Genomic DNA, 22,567 nt, shown 5'->3' with positions numbered 1-22,567 from the left:
CCATCCATGGCACAACGTATAATCTTAGCATATCTTTGAGGGGAGGGAAATAGGTTCCAGGAGTGAGAAAACAGACGCTGTGCTATCTATCTGTTCATATAATGGAGAAATTGGAGGATTTACCAGTGACAGGACAGGATAAACTTGTGTAGCAAACAGCAGAGTGGGTAAGGATGAATAAGTTAACTCTGGCAATGGGGCATTATGTACAGCAATATCTAGGGGAAAGGTTAGGAACCATAGACTTACAAATTTAGAACCAGAAAGGATTTTTAGATCAACCCCTTCATTTGAAAGAAAAGACAGACAAAACCTGAAATGTGAAAATTATGTATTACCCAAGATCACACAGGTGGTAATAGTAAATCTCGAAGTCAGGATTTGAACTATTATTCTGACTCTAAATTTGGTACTTATTCTACTGCACTACCATAGGAAATCCTCACCCGTTGATTTTGGGAAGATTCTGAGGTCAAGCTAGGGAAATGAATCCTCTTCTGAGACAATTACTCCTATGCAAGGGACGTTGTAATGTCAGATGTTTATCAGCAAGGACGACAGAGACCAACATGGCCTTGAAAGCTGCAAAGAACTGAGTGACTTATTGTTTGTCTCTTATTGTCAGTCAAGCATCATCTTTCAGAACCTCTTCAGCTTTAGTAACTCTTCTCTTTGGGGATATTGGTTTTATCACCCATTTTATATGACACATTCCATGCTACAGAAAACTCTTTTTACAACAACTCTGTGAGGCAGGTATTCTGATCACCATTTTATGGATTAGAAGACTAAGGACACAATAACATGGTTTATATATGGTTGTACCTGGATTTTTTAAAAATTATAATTTATGTAATGCCTATTTTGTATAAGAAATAACTTTATTGGGTTTTTTTTTAGCTCATGGTTCTCCTCTTATTCCCCTTTTTGTTACAGCATCATGGGGTATTGGAAAGCTCAGAACCAAATTCTACAATAGCCTTTTTTAACCACAAAATCTAACATATACATATAAGCAGTAGCATTGTCATTGGGAGGGATGTATGTGTACATATGTAATCCCATGTGTAAATAGATCTATCACATGTATGTACATAAACACCTACAGGTGTCTGCATGTCTATATTTAGGTAGATGTATCTATATTTAGGTAGACACAACCATAGGTGTGTGTAGATAGCTATGGATAAACACACCACCAGGGAGAGGAATTCAATTCAAATCCTTTCTTGCTAAATAAATCATGTGACCTTCATCAAGACTAAATTGTTTTTTTTTAACCTAACACAGGCCTGTGGAAGTGCAAATGAAATATGGTATTATTCTTTTACCAGCAAATTTGTTTCCTGTGACAGTATTAAAGCTGGCAAAACCACTTCCCAGTGACATGTTCCAAATGCCATGACGAGTATTTGGTTAATACATATCATTATCATACAAAGTGAACCATTTGGTGCTCTGTTGTCTCTTAACTTTTAACTACATATTCACAAAGTTAAGAAATCAATAAGCATTTCTCAAGTGCCTACTGTGTGCCAGACATTGTACTGAGAATAAGGTATACAAAGAAAGGCAAAAGTAGTCCCTGCTTTCAAGGAGCTCGCAATCTTATGGGAAATATAGCATGTGCCCATCCAGGGGAACTATTGAAAAATTGAATGCAGTGTATCCTTTAGGTAGAATTACTAGGTCTAAATTGTCACCTAAAAGAGATGCATTTCTGAGTAGCCTGCAAATTACAAATGCCACTAATTTTCACATCCAGTGCATACAACATAAATATAAAAATATAAAGCACAAAACCCATAAAATTCCAATTTTGTAGGGATATTCAAAACCTGGAGGCTGTACTTGCAATTCTGAAATATATAAACAAAAAGATGATATCAATTTAAACTAAGAATAGTGTATATGTTTCTTTTCCTTAAAAAAAAAACTTGAATGTGTCAATATTAAATTGGTTAAAATCAAGATCTTCCATTAGTGTGAAATGATGCTCATTCTTCCCCTTTCAAGTTCAAAACTTGGTCTTCAATTTGATACTCTAGCGATCTTCCCTTAGGGAGAGATTTCTAAACTTCTGTCTGGAATTTTACTATCCAACTCCAAATAGTTTAAACTACAAGTTGTGTTAACGTTAACCCAATATCCATTATTTCTAATGTCACTGGTAGGGGATTTACAGATATCTTCCATCCACGTGAAACCTAGTTAGATGCCAGCTTTCAATCTAGTGTTAGAGAAAGTTATGTAGTATAGTGAATAGTGTTGGACTTAGAACTAGGAAAACCTGAATTCAAATCTTACCTCAAATACTCCCCACCTGTGTGGCCTTGGGTAAGTCACCACTCTATCACTTCCCTCTTCTGGGGAAAAAAGCAGGGATGTTATTATTAATAACACCGATCTTCTAAGGTTGTGGGGAATCAAATAAGAAACTTTAATGTGTATGTATACATATGAATATAAATAACATGTATATATGTAAAATGCTTTGCAAAACTGCACCATAAAAATGTTAGTATTATTATTTTGCTTAATTGAAACAATGATAAAGAACAATTTTTCTATTCATTGTAAAATTGATAAATTGTTTTCTTTAGAGCACTTTTTTTTATGTTCTAGGATAATGGGAGATGTACAACTGTTGCTTTGTAGCTGGAATGGTCCACAAAGACCTAGGGACATAATCAACCTGTATAATATCACAGACCAAACCAGTTTCTCTAGAGGTGCCCAACTGGTGTATAACTTTTAAAGCAACATCTTTAGAGTATATAAATTTAGTTGTTGCAGCCAAGAAGGGTAATAGAAAATGAGTCCACAATGACTAGCAAATATTGGTACCTTCCATTTTTTTGAAAATTCAGAATCATTTGTCTATGTACTCCATCTGCACTGAAATTCAATGCATCAAACATTTAAGTACCTACTATGTACAAGATGCTGGCGATGCAAAGAAAAAACAAAATAACCCCTCCCTTCAAAGAGCTCAGATTTCACCTTGTTCCCAATGTACCTTATACCTTTGGCTTGATGAGGAATAACCCTTAAGGTCTCTTCTGTCTCAGATGGAATATGAATGTGTCTTCCTGACTCCACACTGCTTTTTACATAAGATGTTATACAATTTGTTTTTATCTAAAGTGCCTTCCAATCCTTCATGAACTATAATGTAACAATTTAGTAATAGTTACTTTTACTTTTTTTTTTCTTTTGTGACTACTGTGTCAATTGAGACTTGTATCAGCCTATCTCCCTTTTCATTCAACTCCCTTTTTAAGGAGTCTGGTGCTGTATTTACCTTGTTAATTGAACAGATTTTTGCCAGAAAACTTCCCTATACACTGTTCTTAAGTAATGAAGGTTGTGAATATGTGGATACAAAAGCATTTAACAATATAGGTATAAATACTGATTGGACAAGTAGGTGGTACAGTGGATAGGGCTCTGGGCTTGGAATCAGGAAGACTCAGACACTTGTTTGCTGTATGACCCTAAACAAGTCACTTAACCCTGCTTGCCTCAGTTCCTCATGTGTAAAATGAACAGGAGAAAGAAATGACAAATCACTCCAGTATCTTTTCCAAGAAAACCTCAAATGGGGATCACAAAGAGTCTGACATAACTGGAAACAATAAAAATAAATATTGACATACATGCTAAACAAATATTAAGTGAGCACACAGCACTGTGCTAGGTAGTCAAGGAGATAGAATGTTATATGAAATGTCTCTGCTTTCATGAGTCTTTACAAGGGTTGGTAAAGCACATGCACAGACAGCAGCAGTATCTAATATTACAATAGAGAATTACAGAGCATTCTATGGAAAATCAGCAAAGGAAGGGCATTGGGTGGGGAGAAGGGGACCCTCAAGGAAGGCTTTCAGGAGAAAGTGCCTCTCCTTATAGTTCTTTTAGGGGTAAAGCAACTGCTACCTATGGGCAGCTGCATGACAGTGGATAAAGCACTGGGTTTGGAAACAGGAAGACTCTTGATTAAAGCGGTCTATAAATGATGGCTGCTGTTGCTGTGATTACTGCTATCAATATTATTATTAATAATGAGTGCAGACATGAAAAAGAATCTGATCAAATGAAGCTAGGTCATGAGTTTAAATCGGGCCTCAGACACTCGCTGTGTGACCCTATTTGCCTCAGTTCCTCATGTGTAAAAATAAGCTGGAGAAGGAAATGGCAAACTTCTCCAGCATCTTTGCCAAGAAAACCCCAAAATGGGGTCACAGAGAGATGGACACAACATTTATACTGGGAGCATAAGATTTTTCATAACTGATGTCCTATCATTAACAAAAGAATATTTTAAGAGTCTGAACTCAATTTCTGTTCATTAAATTTAGTTAAAATTCTGTCAATTTCTTATTTAACTTCACTATAATTGTCTTTAGAAACTCCTTTATTATATTCATTTTAATTTCTGCCCCTACAACATATATGAATTTTTCAGACACTTAATGCTAATGCAAATGCCTATGTAGACTCTTGGGCAGCACGCAAGTAGTGATTTTATGCCTGGCAGAAGCCACACCTCTTAATAAAAGCTTGCTGGGCAGGAAGCTGGCAACATGCCTGCACATTGAGGAATGTAAGAAAAAGGAAGAACAGGAATTATAGAAGTGGGGGAAAAAATGGTAACTGGTGACTCCTTTAAAAGAAGTGATGCCTAGTAAAGAAAGAACATCTAAAGCCCATCAGTGATGATGTGATGACACAGCTGCTTGTTTTGTTCACTGCATCAAGTTGTCAGTGAGAATGACAGCAGACTTTGGGTGGACAGTTTGCCAGATCCTGGGAACTGGGAAGCTTTGTGCCCTGCCTCTTGTTAGTCTTTCCGAAGAAAGCAGGGATCCACAAGTAGGCATCGTGTTTACCTTTGTCTCTGTTGATTGCTTGTAGGTGGCAATTGGGAACCTACCCTCATTTGATCGGATTATTTTTCATGTCGGCATTCATCATGAATATTAACGATAGTATTAGCAACAGCAGCAATCATTCATATACTGCTCTAAGGCTGACAAACTGATTTACATCTTAAGGCAGGCACTGGTCACTGAGGGTTCTATCCTTCTGCCTGTTACCAAACTAACCAAATCCTTTATTTGCCATCATTGATGATGGAGAGCCCTGCCCTCCTCTCTAAAAGCCCCACTGTCCCTCAGACTATCCCCAGGATCAGGAGGGAAATCTATGGCTAACCACAATCTGAGGAGCTTACTTGCCAGTGTCAGGGGAAATGGCTCTGTTACCACCAAACTCATCCCTACAAATCAGAGCAAACAGTATTGAGTTTAAATCTGCATATTGATCCAGGTGAGGAGAGAAAGCCTTTCTCCATCCAAAGGCTCACAGCATGTCTTTCCTCCACTGCCATCAGGAAAGAGAGCCTTTCTCCTTAATATTAACTGTTGGAGAAGGATTTTCACTTCACATACAAGCAAGAAAGAATGGACCATACATGCTCAAAAATAGTTGTGAAGATTCAACAAAGTCATCAATTGCCATAGAAGACCTACTCACACTCTGAAGTCATGAAATGACATAAGACATTTATTCCCTTAGGGTATCCTAGATTCTCATGGGAAAGATGTAGCCAGCTATAATATGGAGACCCAGTTTGCCAGTACAAGTGGAAGTTGGAATAAGAACCCCTAGTGTCTATATGGAATATATTAAGGCTCCATATGCATTGACACCAGCCAGAGCAAATTGCACATGATCAGGACTGAGGCCCCATTGTTCAGTCCCTCCCCAGCAGCCTGTTTTAGTTATACGTTATCTTACTTGATCTCACGACAACCAGATGAGATAGATGAGATTATTGTTCCCATTTCATAGGTGGGAGCTGCTAAAACCTAGAGAGGTTGACTTAGCCAGGTTCACATAGCTAGTGAGCATATAAGGCAGAATTTAAATACAGATTTACCTAAGTCAAAGTCCAGTTCATGTATGTATCCATTACATGACTTAGTTGCTGAAAATTTCATACTTTTTCCTCTGAAAGAACAGTGGAAATCACTAAAGTTGTCATTTTAATCACTATTTCCAAACAAATGGCCAGAAGCTTTAAATGATTTTTAAAACCAAGTTGGTTCAATTCAGATACAAACATTTATTATGCACCAACTACATGAGCATTATTTTACCAAACACTAGTCTGAGACATGATCTCTGCTCTTGTAGTTTATGTAATCTAGTGGGAGATATGGTCTTTATAGGAAGTAGAATGTAAACTCCTTGAGAGCAGAACAGTTTTAAATTTTGTCTTTGTATTTCTAGTGCTTTGAAAATAGTATATAATATCACAAGGGACACTTTTCCCTTTCCTTACCTTCTCCTTTTACTATTCCCCTCCTTTTTTCCCATCCTGGCCTACTCCAGAACCCATCTGAGAAACTAACTCGCTCGAACAACTTCAATGAGGTGAAAGTCAATAAGTTGTGGTGAGATGGAGAACCGTCAGACCTTACCCTTTGCCCTACCTCTATGCCCTACAGATCCATCTTTTATCTGTTTAACTGGTGAATTTTCAGTACCCACCTTGCTGATGAACCTCATGACTTCTGAACTTTTCCATCTGTCTAGCAATTTAAAATTTTTATTTATCACTCCAACTGGAGTGTGAGTTCCTTGAAAGCAAGATTCTCACTTTTTCTGTTTTTAGCCTCCACATTTAGCAAGGTACTTAATAAATTATTTTTCACTTAATAATGTTTATTGCATTTACATAACTATAAAATAATTTGTGATAAATGCATTAGAAGTGAAAACTATATAATATATATTCATTTCAGTTACCCCTTTTAAAGCATTTAAATCTCCAAAACCAAATTAATATTTGCTACCCAGTATGTGTGTATACATATATACTACCTATGTGTATATACAGTGGTTGTTCAGTTGTGTCTGACCCCATTTGGGGTTTTCTTGGCAAAGACACTGAGGTGATTTGCCTTTTCCTTCTCTTACTTCTTCTACAGATAAGGAAACTGAGGCAAATAGGGTTAAATGACTTGCCTTACACAGCTAGCAAGTGTCTGAAGCCAGATTTGAACTTATGAAGATGTCTTCCTGACTTCACCTTATCTACTGCATTGCCTAGCTTCCCACATAGAGTAGACATGTACATAAATATGGATAAATAATATACATACAGTGATATTGGTAAAAATAAATGTTTTCATATTCTAGATTCATAGCTATAGACTTCTGCTCTCCCATTTAATTTATACCTGTTGCCTATAGAAGCAATTCCGTTTTGAAAACTTTACTAAGTTTTAATGCAGTCTCATTTTTTGAACACGCCAAGTTACTTGATTACTAGGAAAAAATATGCCCACGTGGTAAAGTGTTAACATTACTCTTACACAAATGTGACCACAATATGTTTGCTGAATGAATTATTTTAACTCTTATAACTTCATCCAAGATTTTAGCTTTTTATCAAATGCATACAGGTCTTCAGCTCAAAGACTCAAATGTATGACCATATTATTTGTAGAATGAAAGAATGGTTTATCTCTTTTACAAATCCATCCAACTCTGTCAGCTTCTGTTTAAAAATAAACAGGGATTGGTGAAGAGCCTCAGTTAATTAGGAAAGCTACTTTAAAAATAAACGTTTCTTCCTCTGTCAGCTAAAAGGTTCATCTTCCCATGCTATCAAGGTTACTATCCACATACTAGTCCTTCTGTATGTAAGTACTTTGAGTCTGTAATATCCTCAGTGTGAATACATCCTTCAACTTTTTCATCTTAGTGGTATCTTTTTGTAAATCTAGCTTAACTCATCTACCTGTTGTATTAGAGACTTTCCTTAATTGATTTTTTTCAAGGCAATGGGGGTTCAATGACTTGCCCCAGGGTCACATAGCTAGTGTCAAGTGCTGAGGCCAGACTTGAACTTGGGTCCTCCTGACTTCAGGGTCTTAATTGATCTTCTATCCTTTCATCTATGTTATTGCAGCATTTGGATGGTACATCTGTTATCATGGTGCTTCACCCTTGAATATATATTAGTGATACTTGGGGATATCCAGGTGTTTTTTTCCTTAAGCTAATCAATTCTCAAATTTCTTGTGTCATTGCTGAGCTGATTGCATCTCTGGGACTAAAGAGGATGTCTGAAGTTTTCAGATCTGACCTCAGACATTTTTATCTTCCTTTTCACAGTCCAGGCCAAAATGCCCTCCTCCAGTGCAACAGTTTAGTGTTTGGGAGAAAACAGCTTCCTGTGTGGCTTGTAAGCCTACCTCTTCACATTTGACAGGAGAAAGTGCATTGTTTTTTATTTTGGGTTTTCCACATTTGATTTCCACATCATTGCTAGCAACAAATCCCATTGTTCTGCTGGACAAGCTTCTCCCAGTCCTTCCTTCCTGGGCCAAATCTGCATTTGCTTCTATAGCTCCCCCTCCAATTTGATACAGTTTGAGGTTGGGTCCCCAAGGGGATGACTTCTCAAGTTTCTATAATATGTCATAACACTATAGAGCTTCTACCGGTGTGCTTTCCATTAAGACTCATCTGGTGATTGCAATTTTTCTCTTAGCAAAGGCATTTATTAAGAATGCATAATAAAAGCTGCTGTGTCTTGGATCGGGGCAACTGCTGCTCAGGGTTACTCCCTACTGTCTGCAGGTGATTTAATCTTTCAATGTTCTGTGTTGTTTTTCTTTCATTTTTGAAGAGGACCAATGACATTACCAATGACGGATGATATCTTGACTTGTTATGAATTGGATTTCAGTGAGGCAGAGTTGTGCAAAACTGTCATCCTCAGTCTCTCTTCCAGTGTCATCAGAGTCCAGAGGCAAGACACAAATGAAAATGACTAGTTTACCTGACTTGGGCCAAGGATTGAGGGAGAAGGTTCTGCCCTTTTTTGGGGGCGGGGGGGGGAGTCAGTTGGGATTAAATGATTTACCTAGGCTCCCACAACTAATAAGTGTCCAAGGCTGAATTTGAATTTAGGTCCTCCTGACTCCACGGTCAATGTTTTTTATCCACTTTACCCTAAGCTGCCCCAGAAGGTTTTTCTCTTAAATGGATTATTCAGAGGCCTGCTTCCTCTATTCAGTCACCACTCTAGTTCTATTCTTACTGCCGCCCCCCATGCACACAGCTTTTACCCAGATTTCTCAGAGAAAGTAATTTAGGCTTTTAAATAAAGCAGGAAAAAATTTCATGGAGGATATTGTTTTCCTAGATGTTGGATTAAATATTGATAGTTTCCCTCATTCAGATACATATCAAATAATAGGTGGTAAAGTTATTGGCTCCTTGCCTCACACACAGTAGGCACTGTCGTTCAGTCATTTCATTCATGTGCCACTCTTTGGGACCCCAAAGGTTTTCTTGGCAAAGATACTGGAGTGGTTTGTCATTTATTTCTCCAGTTCATTTTACACATGAGGAAACTTGGACTAACAGGTGACTTGCCCAAGGTCACGGTTATTAAGTGTCTGAAATTGGGTTTGAACTCGAACTTTTCTGATTCTAGGACCAGCTCTCCATCCACTGTGCCCCCATACTATGGGACATTACATAAATACGTATTCCCTCTCTCTTTCTTTCCACATCTAGAAAGAACTTTATAGTGAGGAAGTATTTATTTATAAATTGAATATGTTAAAATTTAACTATTTTTCAATTTTTTTTCTTTATCCTATCTGCTCCCCCTACTGGGAGGAAAAAAATGGGAAAAAGCATAGAAATAAATATCTAGCAAAACAAATTCCCACACTGACCATGTGCAAAAATGTATGTCTCATTGTACATATTTAATTCATCATCCCTCTGTCAGGGGGTGGGTAGTATTCTTCAGCAGTGGTCTTCTAGAGTCATGGTTGGTAATTGTGCTGAGGAGATTTCTCAGGTTTTTCAAAATTGTTTTTATAATAGCGTTGTGATAGTGTAAATCATTCTCCTGATTTTGCTCACTTCATTTCTTCATCAGTTCTTACAAATTTTAGGTTCTTCTAAAACCATCCCTTTCATAATTTCTTACAGCACAATAATATTCTATTCTATTTGTATACTATAATTGTTTTAGCCATTTTCCCAGTTGTTGAACTCCCATTAGTTTCCTATTCTTGATTTCCACAAAATGCGTGTCTGTATTTTGTTATACTGCTTTAGATGCTGTGTACAAAAGCTTGAATAGCTGGAAAGTTCACTAAGACTTTGGGGACACCTGTATATCAGACCTGTTTCTCTTTCTTTCATTTCTTTGGAGGTATAGGATTAATAGTGGTATTACTGGGTCAAAGAGTATATGCTGCTGAGTAATTTAGAGGAAGTAATTTTTAAATGCTTTTTAGAATGGCTAGACCAATTCACAACTTGACCAACAGCGTAGTTAATAATGCACCTATTTTTCCATAATCCCTGCAACATTTGTCATTATTCTTTTTAGTCATTTTGCAGTCCGATGGATATGAACCGGGCCTCAGAGTGGCTTTAATTATTTTTCCATAATTATTAGTGATTTGGATCATTTTTTTAATGTGACTGTTGGTAGCTTAGATTTTTTCCTTTGAAATATGACTGTGCATATCCACCATTTATCTATAGGGAAACAACTTTAAACTTCATAAATTTCAATCAATTCCTTAATATATATCGGATTAAGAGATCTTTATCAGAGAAACTTATTGCAAAGTTTGTTTCTAATAACTTGTTTTTCTTCAGATTTTAGTTTTGGTCTACCTGTTTGTTGAAAAATTTTAAAAATTGTTATATAATGAAAATTTTTAGTGTTATCTTCTGTGATCCTCTCTCTCTCTCTCTTGTTTATTTATGAACTCTTCCCCATTCTAGATCTAAAGGTTGTTTTTTCCTTTGTTCTCTAATTTGCTTTATGATATCACACATGTCTCATGTATCCATGTAGAGTTTATTTTAGTATATAGTGTTATATGTTGGCTTAAACCCAATTTCTGCCAAACAACTTTCCAGAAGTTTTTATCAAATAATTAATTCTTACCTCAGTAAATGTGATCTTTGGGTTTATTGCTACTGTGTTCTTTTGCTTCTGTGCTGGGTTCCACTGACTGACTTTTTGTTCGTCAGCACCAAATAATTTTGATAATTACTGCCTTGTAGCCTCGTTTGAGATCTGTTACTATGTCCCCTTCCTTCCCAATTGTTTTCACTATTTCCTTGAAGATTTACTTCTTCAGATGAATTTTGTTAATTGCTTCTAGTTACACAGAATATAAGTATATTAAATAATATTGTTATTTTTATTACATTAACTCAGCCTGCCCAGGAGAAATTAATTAATCTCTCTAATTATTTAAGGCTATCCTTGTTACTGTAAAGACTTGTTACTGTTATCTTGTTACTGTTACTTGTAGTTGCAGTAATATTCATATAGTTCCTCTTTATCTTGGTAGATACTTCCATGTAGTTTATAAATTCTATAATTACTTTAAATAGAATTTCTCTTTCTGTCTCTTTCTGCTCACTTTTGTCGGTAATATGTAGAAATGCAGATGCTTTACATGGAGTAAGTGGGAGAAATGAATTCCTGCTTCACTATACTCCACGGTCCTTTCCCACAAGTTAAAGACTTGCTTCACTTATTAAATTTAATATTAAATTTTAATTTAATTAATTATAAATGTTATCTATAATATATTATTAAATTATTATGAATTATATATATATTAGATTAGCCAAAGTACTTTTAAGCAAAACTCATATGGCACATTTGACAATCTGGAAATTATCATTTTTCTACCAGAATACAGACACACCATAGCTAGTACGCCTGGAGATGGCACACATAAATTCAAGGTTACACAATTTTAACAGACAGAAGTTATTTTATAAAATTTCCCTAGGTTTCTGCTAACCTTGTTGCTTGCAAAGACCTGATCCAACCCAAAGACTTTTGGTCAGAACTGCAAGGTATTTTTTTGTTTGTTTGGTTGGTTGGTTTTTCGCGCTTATTGCCATGGACATAAATGATCATTTTGGATTGGGATGATGAGTGATCACTCTGAGAATTAAAATTCTTCATTGTCATTTTATGAGATTTTTATCTTGGGTTGGGAAGGGTAAAGCAGAATTCTATACTGTCTTGTAGAAAGAGCTGTAATTAGCTCTGGCGCACAGTTTCTTGTGAAAGTTCTGGGTGAAAGAGGTTTTCACAAAGCACTTATTTCATTGTCTTGCTAATTATGTGACCAATATGATAACTTTAATAAGTTAAAGGTATTGAAAAACCATATGCTCTCTTGAGAACAGTCATTTCATGACAATCCACTCCTTTTCCTTTTAGGAAACCGTGACCTGAAAGACAAAGAAGATCAGTTTGGGAGAACCCCTCTCATGTACTGTGTGTTGGCTGACCGCGTCGATTGTGCAGATGCCCTCCTGAAGGCAGGAGCAGATGTTAATAAAGCTGATCACAGTCAGAGAACAGCACTCCATCTTGCAGCGCAAAAGGTGAGGAGAAACATCCTATTAAAGCCTAAACAGTCCATGTGGTACTTATTACTGAGTTCATTCAACCACCTCAGTGTTATATTATTAGCTGTGCTGCCTAGAAATAATAATCTTAGCTGTAGACTTATGCTTACATGTGTTTTACTAATCAATTGTGTATTTGTAAAGTGTTCGTTCCATAAGCTAAACTCCCATTACTAGGTTGGACTGAAGAAAAATAATTTGATAGAATTAGAAAACCTTACATTCTCTCTTTAAACTGAGAATATTAACTTTGTTTAATGGCATTTTCTCAATGACCATAGGATTACAGAATTTTAGGGCCAAAATCAACTTTAGAATTCACACAATCCAGTCTTGTTTTCATAGACAAGAAAATGTCTAAATATTAATACTAAATATTAATGTCTAGATATTTTAAAAAAATAATTTTCCCCAAATCCCATTGACTTACAAATTGATTTAAAATCTGTTTCTCTATTCAACTATCAAGTAGAATTTTGGTAATGATAGGAAAGTAAACAATGAAAGTAAGTTGTGATAAAAAAATTAATGGTAATGTTGAATCATTTCCTTTTTTTTTTTTTTTTTGCACTGGACCCTAATTTCATTGTCATGGAGGTTGCCTTGTGGAGAAACTCCCCTTAGAAATGTAGCTTGGCACCTGTCATATAAGTTATGGTCTTAAAGTGCTGCTGGTAACTAAATGTCTAAGTGATTCATCCAGGGTCATATAGTTGGTATATATCAGACTCAGAACTTGACTCTGAGACCAGCTCCCTATCATCTATGCCATACTGCCTCTCCATTAAGTTATATTAAATCTAATGAGTAGGCTTTCAAATTTTAGACAACTGGTACAAATTTCAGAACTGGCGCAATGGTCTTCTCTAATCCTTTTTTTAAAAAAATGCTTTATTTGCACTCTTTTTTAAATATAACCTTTACTTCTTAACAACTCTTGTCCCCTTCAATAGAATCTTCTTTTAATTAATTACAAATTAGCAAAACAAATTGTCACACCTAATTCATCTTTTACATTGTTGCCTATCTACTCTTCATGATCCCAGCAGTCTGGCTCTATCTTCTGAAATCCCTCCCAGCCTCCATTCCTCAAAGATGACTAATTAGTGGTTCTATGGTGATATATAAAAAAAGGTTTTCAGTATCATGCAATGTAATTAGTTTGATCAAGAGATCTGAATATTTAATTGTGGCTATAGTCTTTGTGTATCTTTACTTCTCTTAGGGTTTATGCTTATTCTACCCTTTCCAGTTTGAATATCATTCTCTTAATTGGGAAGGATAATACAAGTTGAGTAACTCTGCTTTATAATCAACTATTAACATTACTTATTCTTATCTTTAAAACTGCTTTAAAAGGGGTCCCTTTTTAAGCATTTTTTGGGTTAAATCTCTGTTCATTCTTGACATTAGCCTTCCTAATGTCTTTCTAATAGATTTAGATTTTACTCTTTTATTGGTCTCTGATTATGTCTTATTCTTCCTATCTTTTGTACATGTTATTTTTTAACCTAGACTAGTTTTTCCCCCAGATATTCCTTCTCCCTTTTTTCTCCCTTATTTTTCATTTTATGATCAAAATTTCATTTTAAAAAGGCCATTACTCTGGTACCATATTCCTTTTTATAATTTCTGCCATAATGAATCACTTTTGATAGAGGGATGAGACCTATAGTGGACTAGGCTTAGAAATTGTCGTGATACAGTCTGATATTCTCAAGCTGGAGACAACAGCTGGGAGAAGCATGGGTCAAGCCATTTGGTTACCCTAAGTTTTAGTTTGCTTAGCAAATAGATAATCCAGCTGGGGGTAAGGTCCAAATTAGAAATGGGAGTTCATACCAGAGGACTACAGTGATAAAGGGAAAGGTAAACAGACAGGATCTAGATCAAGCAGAAAATAGCAGATCCTGGTGGAATGGGAAGGGGAAAAGTGGGAAAGGGAGAAATCTGACTTTTCACTAAGAGTCTTAGATAATTTATAACACTTCAATTTTCTAGCAACATAATTACTCTTATGTCTAGGCATAAGAGATTGGCCTAAATTTTGCTTTCTTTATATTAGCCTCATGGGATAGCTCCCCACTATTCTCAAGGAGTACCCTCCAAGAAGATGACCATCTCTGAATGGCTATGGACATCTCACCATGGAATCATATCTACCTTATCTGTGAACTTTTTGAAATCTAACTACTGAAAGTTTAAGATGCACATATGATTATATCTATCATTTCCTCTTTTCACTATTATAAATTCTTAGATTGACAAGTAGGATGATTCCCACCTAAATGATCTATATAAGAAGTATCTGATCTTTTGCCAAGAGTTCATCATTTGGGTATTATATGATACAAAGAAATAAAACCCTAACACCCTAAATCCTATCCTTGAATACTGTGACTTTTTCCCTTTCAAAGCTATAAAGTTCATCTGGAAGAAGAAAATGCCCCCTATACCCCTAAATTTTCAGTTTCCTACTCAAAACCTAAAGGGCACTAGAGATATATTGCAAACTTCTTCATGTGGTATCATTCCCATATGACTCAGGAGTGAGTAATAGTCTTTGGGTTAGGTGAATCTTGAAATGAGCTCTATCATATCTGGTTACATACTTCAAAAAGAAAACATTTTTTCATATTAGTCCATATACAACCATCCCTGTCCCTTGAGCAAGGAGTCACCAAGTACCAATGTGAATATCCTTGATTCTACTTTTAACAGGAGTCTTCATCCTCACTTGTTCCTGTGAATATTTTTGCTTGTTTCTTGGTCCATAGGATGCTATTACTTCAAAAGACATTGATTCACCAAATACAGAGAAAACTCCTATGTCATGATGCTCCCATTACATACCTTAATTAGTACAATTTATTCTTCTTATGACAAATTCTTCTACTCGCTAACCTTTTCAACACAGGTTTTTTACTCTGCTCTACCTTCTTAGAATATTTTTATTTATGGCTTTCTTCCTGGATTATTTCTTTTCACTTATATCCTCCCAGATAAGCTGTTGCATAAAAAGACATTTCGTAAGCCCTGACACTTTCCTTTCCAGCAAATAGATTAGCTTGAACTTACAGTATATACAAACATTGACTACCTTGGCAAACCCTATAAATGCAGTGATTCCCTGCTCCCATTCCTCCTGCGTTTCAAGTTTGAAACATCATGCTTGGTTCTCTCTGGAAACTGCCATGGTAAACTACCTTTTTCAGTGTCTCTTTGCTGGGACTCCTGTGTGCAGCAGTTTTGGGGAACTGTGCCTTTAAATTTTGTATTCCTCATTAATGCTAATTTCTGCTGTCATTCTTGGTGTTACTAATAGAGATCCATTAGGAGAGTAAGACCTCAGGTCTACCAAGTGGATATAACTTCCTCAGTAAACACTCAACCTTGTTCTTAATATTCTAAAATATCTATTAACTTTTTCTGCTTTATCATCACTTAGGGTGCCTGTGCTCCTTGTTTAGCCTCTGTTCGAGGAATTCTTAGCCTATGGTCCTTGAACTTGGATTTTTTAACAAATATGTTAATTCTATTTCAAAATGATTGGAGTAAATCTGTGTGAATCTTTTGCAATCCTATGTGTTTTATTTTGTGCATTTAAGAATACTATTCTAGGAATAGGTATGTGACACCAAAAAAAGGTTAAAAACTCTTGGTCTAATGCATCATATGATATAAGACCTCTTCCTGGTAATACTACTTCCTTGATATGTGCCCTATCAGTACACAAAGTAAATACTTGACCACTCTGTATAGTTTGTAGGATTTCATAGGATAAAATAACCATCTAGGGGGGATTTAGTGATGAGCATTCTTATGTAATCAACCATGTACATGCATCATATGTGTAACTTATTATAAAGGACAGTGACCAATGATTATTATTAGCATAATTATCACTTGGAATTGTTAAAAAAAAAAAAAAAAGAACAACAACAACCAGATGCCAGAAAACATTTGTTGGACTGCAGGATAGCAGTCGGAATTTGACACTTAATTTAGAGGTGAAGGTCTTGTCTCTCTCCATTAAGATGGCAGCTATGCCACATGCAACCTAAAGGCTTCCTCTTAAGCACTGCATAGGATTGTAGTATAGACTAGGAAGCTTAGTTTCCATTGTGAATTTGGCCATTCTGAGTGAACTTTAAATAATATTCCAAGGATTCTGTTTCCTTCGATAGTTCTCTTTCAGGAAGATCATGAAAATTATTTATTTGACTTTTTGCCTTTATAGTTAAAAAAAATCAAATCAAAACTCAAGGACTTTGAGGGGAGGGAGAGGGAAAGACAAGCACATATTTAAGTGGATTTTGGTGACACTGTAGGGATGATTGTCACCAAGAAGAGAGAGAAACTCTATCCCTAGGATGCTTAACTAGTATCATTGAGATCACAAAAATCTCAAACAAATAGTGAGTCAAGCTTCACATGGGCACCAGGATTTGGCCCAGACCACTTCTCAGACGGAAACATAAGGTTGGTGTTCCTTGATGCTTGACAATACATATTCTCCACAGTAAATCTGTATACTTCTGTTCCAATCAGTATAAAGAACACACTAAAGTTACTATAGAGTTTATGATCTGTTTTCCCTCAGACATGTCTACCCATATGTAAGTACTGCAAGACATAGTGCCTCATCGATTTATTCCATGCATAGATTCCATTACCTGACTCCTAAAGAGACTTATTCAAAGAATGTCTGCTGGGTAAGCAGTAGGATAATCTTTGTAATGTAAAAACTCCCTGACAGCAGTTATCTTCATTTGCTACCAGTGTTGTTCCAGAAGAATCAATAGCTCTTATAAGAGCTGGTTCATTTGTTTCCTAATCTTCAGGTATCACCTTATCTAAAACAGAGACCATTTAGAATTTTTGGTATATAATTGCAAAATTTGGTTACTTGAGGATCACATTTTTGTGATAATAATACTACTATTACGAAACAAGAGAACTGCTAAATCAAGTGCAGTGGAAAGAGTGTTCTTCATCCTAGTCTTTCCCAGTGAAGAAATCTTAACATCTTCAGAAGGATTTCTATGTATGAGGATCACCCTAATAGCATTTAGAAGTATTTCTTCGAGGAGATACCACAAGGTATAGTGTATAGAGAGCTGGCCTCAGCATCAGGAAGACATTGACTTCAGTTCCACCTATAGCACATACTGGTTGCCTAAACTTAGGCAAGTTACTTAACTTCTCTGTGACCTCAGGCAGTACCCTGAGATTCTTAAATTAAAGAGCAGTTACAGGGACAGCTAGGTAGCTCAGTGGATAGAGTGCCAGGACTAAAGTCAGGAAGGTTCATTTTCTTGAGTTCAATCTGGCCTTAGACACTTCCCAGACAAGTCACTTATCCCTGTTTGCCTCAGTTTCCTGATCTGTAAGATGATAAGGAAATGGCAAACCACTCCATAGCTTTGCCAAGAAAACCCCAAATGGGGTCATGAAGAGTCCAAAACAACTGAACATCATGCAGATCTGCATTCATCCGAATGGTTTTCCTTTATGGAAATTTTCTTGTGCCATTGAAATCACAGGTCTGGACAAATGAGGAAAAAAAAATCATTAACATGATTTGCAAGTCATGTGATATTTTTTTTCCCTATTTAAAAACTTGAAATGTGGGAATGGTTCAATATTCTAGAAGGTGGTTGCATCATTTTGCTGAAGTGGGAAAAATATGTAAGTAAATAGTGTGCCTTAGCATTTCAAATTTAGTGATTTATATCCCCCCTCAGCGATCATTCTAAACCAGAAGTGTCTAACTTGTAGCCCACAACAAAGCTCCTGAGTACAGCCTGAATCAGATTAAAATGTAATTTGGAAATGTTAAAAATAAATATAAATACAGTACAACATGGACAATGTTAATTGGGGTTTTTTAAAGTTGACTTGTAGCTTACAAGGATCTATTTTCTTTTTGAGTTGGACACCACTCTTCTAAACAATTTTCTGGTTCTCCAAATTTCATCTCCTTGCAGTGGCTCTCTGCTTTCAGTTGGCATGTGTGCTATGTCCACTGACACAGATTACAACCTTTCTACACTTACTCATTCTGTGAGATTCTTATTCATGGATTTCCAGCTGCTCTCCATAGGGGATTCATCCAACATGCTGAAGGCTTTCCTCTGATCCTCCTAATATCTTGAGGGTAGAGATGTGGGTAGCACTGGTTCTCCGTTAGTTATCTCGTATGTTAAGAGAAGGGTAAATTAAAACAGTTTTGAACCAAAGGAATTAAATGGCCTAGAAAAATATTCTATGTCAACTTCCAGGCCTGCCTGAAGTCCTACCATCATCAACTCTGTTTTCCTTCTTTCTTTTTTTTTTTTCCCTTTTTCTTTTTTATGTAACTAGTTTGTTATAGTTCAACTTCTGATGATTTTGTTCTGTATAAAGAGTCTATTTATGTTTGTTTGTATGCTTTATATTTTTAGAGTACCATTATATGTTAAACTAATTATATTAATATATTAACTCATGTTAAATATATTTAATCAAGATAACATAATTTATCCAGGTATTCTGCACTGTTAGATGTGTAAGTCATTTTCTACATGCTTTTAAAAAATCTAAAGTCATATTGCAACATTATTGTATCCAAGTTTTAAAAGATTAATGTCGTGGCTTTTTTCCCTGAGATTTAACAAATCTTGAAATTGTAAACATCTAAATTTATTTAAAGTGAAGACATTCACCTAAAAGCCTCTTTGAAAAATAAAGCTTCCATTTATAAAAGATTTTTCAAATACATGTCATTTTTCTCCTTGTTGTTCTTAGATTTGGGGAGTCAAAAGAATTGAAAATAGCATTAAAATGAGTTAGCAAATTCAATAGGAATATTAGATTGATTGTACATAATAGAATCTGAATTAGATATATCTGATTAATTGAAGGGTTATAAAAAGTCTTTTTCATTAGTTGACTACATGAAAGGAAACTGGCATTAAAATATTATACTACTGAATTTACTAGTTATATGTTATAATCAGCTATGTCTGGTAGGTCACTTCCAAAGAGATTCCTTTTGAATTTGTTTTTCATTATAGTAATTTTCAAAATTTTCCTCATTGTTATATTTTAACTGCTGATCAGATTTTCCCACCTCTAACCTGAGCTTGTCAGCAGTTAAAATTGCACGTGAGTAAGTGTAACTTCATTTGCTTCAGTTAGCTAGTTTTCAGAGAAAATAAACATTTATTGGGGAGACACCTCCATCAACTAAGAGATGACACCATTTTGCTTTTCAGTGAGGCATAATTCCCTCAGAGTCAAAAGCTCAATTGCAAGTACTGCATTTGATGGGGGGGGAGAGAGTTAGGGGAGGTTCTTGGGGGTGGGGGCCTGGGCCTAATACAAGTCTACTTTAAAAAGACCTGGGGATTTTAGTGAACTGTGAGTTCGATAAGAGCCAGCAGTGTAGTGACTGGAGGGGTAAAAAAGCTAATGTATTTTTGGACTGCATTAATGTGCTCTGAACTAGTAAGACCACTTCTGGAATACTGTGTCCAATTCTGGGCACTGTGTTTTAAAACAGGAATTGGCAAACTGTAGCATGTTAATGTTACAGGCGTCATGAATCATCTGGAGGGAAAATCCTGTGATAAACAGTTAAAAGAACTAGGAATTTATCTTAGAAGAAAAATATGAGGGGGAAACCTAGATACCATCTTCAAGTGTTTAAAGGACACTCTCTTTGTGTATTTCCAGGGGCAGAATAAGAACATAGAAGAAACTAAGATAGATTTTGGCTCAATATAAAAAAATTGGTCTTTCAAAAGAGATCTTTAAAAATGAAATGTTCTTGCTTTTGGGGGCAGTGTGCTTCCTATAACTGGGAATGTTCCAGAGGCATCTGAATGACTAGCAGTTAGGCTGTATGGGAGATGCTTATATGGGTGAGGAACTAAATTAGAAGACATCTAAGATCTTTCAAATTCAAAGACTGTAATTCTGTAACTTCATTGTTAGACCTATTGTTGGTTGTTTTATAATTCATACATTTTTAAAAGAAAATATAAATTTCCTAGTTTCTTAATCAGAATTCCTGTGTTATTAATCTACCTGGAGAAGGAGATATATTGTCAGAGTTCCACAAATAAGACATGGAAATGCTTGAAGTTGGTGCCACCGTGTCAAGGGTGGCTTTGGGTGGTACAGTGTTTAGAGTGTTGGACTTGCTGACAGGAAGACCAGAGTGCAAAAAATACTTCAAGCATTTAACCTCTCTCAGTCTCACTTTCCTCATCAGAAAAATGGAGAACATAATAAGCACTCATCTCACAAGGTTTGGTGAGAACCAAGAGAGAAAACATCAGTAAAGCACTTTGTAGAATTTGAGACCTATGTAAATACTCAATCATCCCCAGCAGCAGCAGCAGCAGCATCCAAGCCCCTGCCTTTAATCGTGCCACAAGAGAAGAATGAAACTAGTTGTAAAAACCATAGTTTTTTAAAAAACCTTAATTGTTTTCCTCAAATCCAGTCAGTCTTTGACCCCCTCAATTCTGTCCAAGAGATCAGAAACTGCCATAAAATGAAGTACCATAATTTTTTACAAAACTGAAATTGTGGAGAAATGAAATTAGATAAAAGATAATATCAAAGCAATTGCTTCAACTTAATGTTTCCCAAGAACCTATTATATTCAAAACTCCAAGTTTGACACTAGGGTAAGATACAAAACTGAGGAAGTTATGGAGAGCTCAGTCTAGTGGAGAGATAAAATAGATACATAAATAATCCGCAGCCTAATGTTGCAAAGGACTTGGGGATAGAAGACCTAGGTCTGTGCCTTGGCTCCCACATTTCCTACCTCTTTGATCAGAAGCAAGTTTGTGAGACTTAATTTCTTCATCTGTCACTTGAGAATAATACCTGCACCATCTGGGGTGGTTGTGGAGAGAGTCCTTTGTGAAACTCGACTTGCTGTATTATTGTGAGTTGATGATATTATTGTTATTAGTAACATCAGACAAAATAGATCTTGGCAAGTTAAAAAAAGTATATATACAAGGAAAAGGCCATGCATAGTCTAATTTCTGTAAGAGGAGAAGCTTTTGAGTAAGGGAATCCGGGAAGGATTGATGGAGGAGAGGGCATTTGAATAGGTTCTAGAAGCATTTTAACAGATCTAATGCTAAGGTGGAGAGGTCTTGGGAGGGAACATTCCAAAGATAAGAAAAACCATGAATAAAAACTTAGTGGTGGGAAAATGTTGGAGACGTAATTTCCCTGAGCCCTGAGAAGAATATGGGGTGATAAGGATGAAAAGGTACATTGGCATCAGATTATAGAAGGCCTTGAATGCCAGGATAAAAAGTTTAGATTTTACCCAATAATTAATAGTAAGCCATTGAAACGTGAGCAGAGGAGTGACATGATGAATCTTGTATATCAGGAAGCTTACTCTATTTTTAGAATAGACAAAAAGTAAAGTTAGACCAGTTGCAAGGCTACTTTAGAAATTCATTTGGGAATTAATGAGAACCTACACTAGAATGGCTGCAATTGGAATAGAAAAGAAATTATAAATTCAAGATTTGATACTAAATCCAAGTGGTTTTTTTTTTTGCCCTTAAGAAGTATATTAAATTATTACTGTCACTGCAGCTAACACAATGACTACCTATTGAAGACACTGTTATCTCTAGTTTTTTCTGTAAAAATAAAGTGAAAATCATTTGCATGTAACCACTTCCTACATCTTTTTATATATACAATACAAAATACACCATTTGTACCTGTGCAGTAGCTTCTTCGCTATACTATCTGCTACGTATCATTCTTATTTTCTGAGTAAAAGCTTCTGATCTAATATGGTCCCTAGGTTCTTTTCTCTTTAAGTAGTTATTCTATATCTCAGTTTATTTTTCCTTTTTAGATTTATACTATTCATTATGTGCCCCTCTGATGACTATTCTTTTACTTCCTGGTCACTTACAATCAAATTTATCTTTCAACATATTGGCCATCCCATTTAATTAGTTGTCTATGACCTTAGTGCATGTGTTCTTTATACTTTTATCAAAGTCAAAGGTGAAAATAATAGATGATAGTA

The 22,567-nt window shown here is 35.8% G+C and overlaps 1 protein-coding gene across 4 annotated transcripts in view; it reads left to right on the top strand.

Moving 5' to 3' along the window:
• INVS (inversin) overlaps window positions 1-22,567 on the top strand; it is a 244,110-nt gene that overhangs the window by 25,795 nt on the left and 195,748 nt on the right. For all 4 annotated transcript variants that reach the window (XM_072604510.1, XM_072604503.1, XM_072604529.1 and 1 more), the window contains one exon: window positions 12,308-12,474. In XM_072604510.1, coding sequence (XP_072460611.1) covers window positions 12,308-12,474 — 167 coding nt within the window. The remainder of the gene's footprint in view (window positions 1-12,307; window positions 12,475-22,567) is intronic.

This window comes from Notamacropus eugenii, chromosome 1, assembly GCF_028372415.1.
Source record: "Notamacropus eugenii isolate mMacEug1 chromosome 1, mMacEug1.pri_v2, whole genome shotgun sequence".
NCBI classification, from domain to species: Eukaryota; Metazoa; Chordata; class Mammalia; order Diprotodontia; family Macropodidae; genus Notamacropus; species Notamacropus eugenii.
The sequence above is the reverse complement of the archived record's forward strand: the minus strand, read 5'-3'. Positions and strand labels throughout refer to the sequence as shown.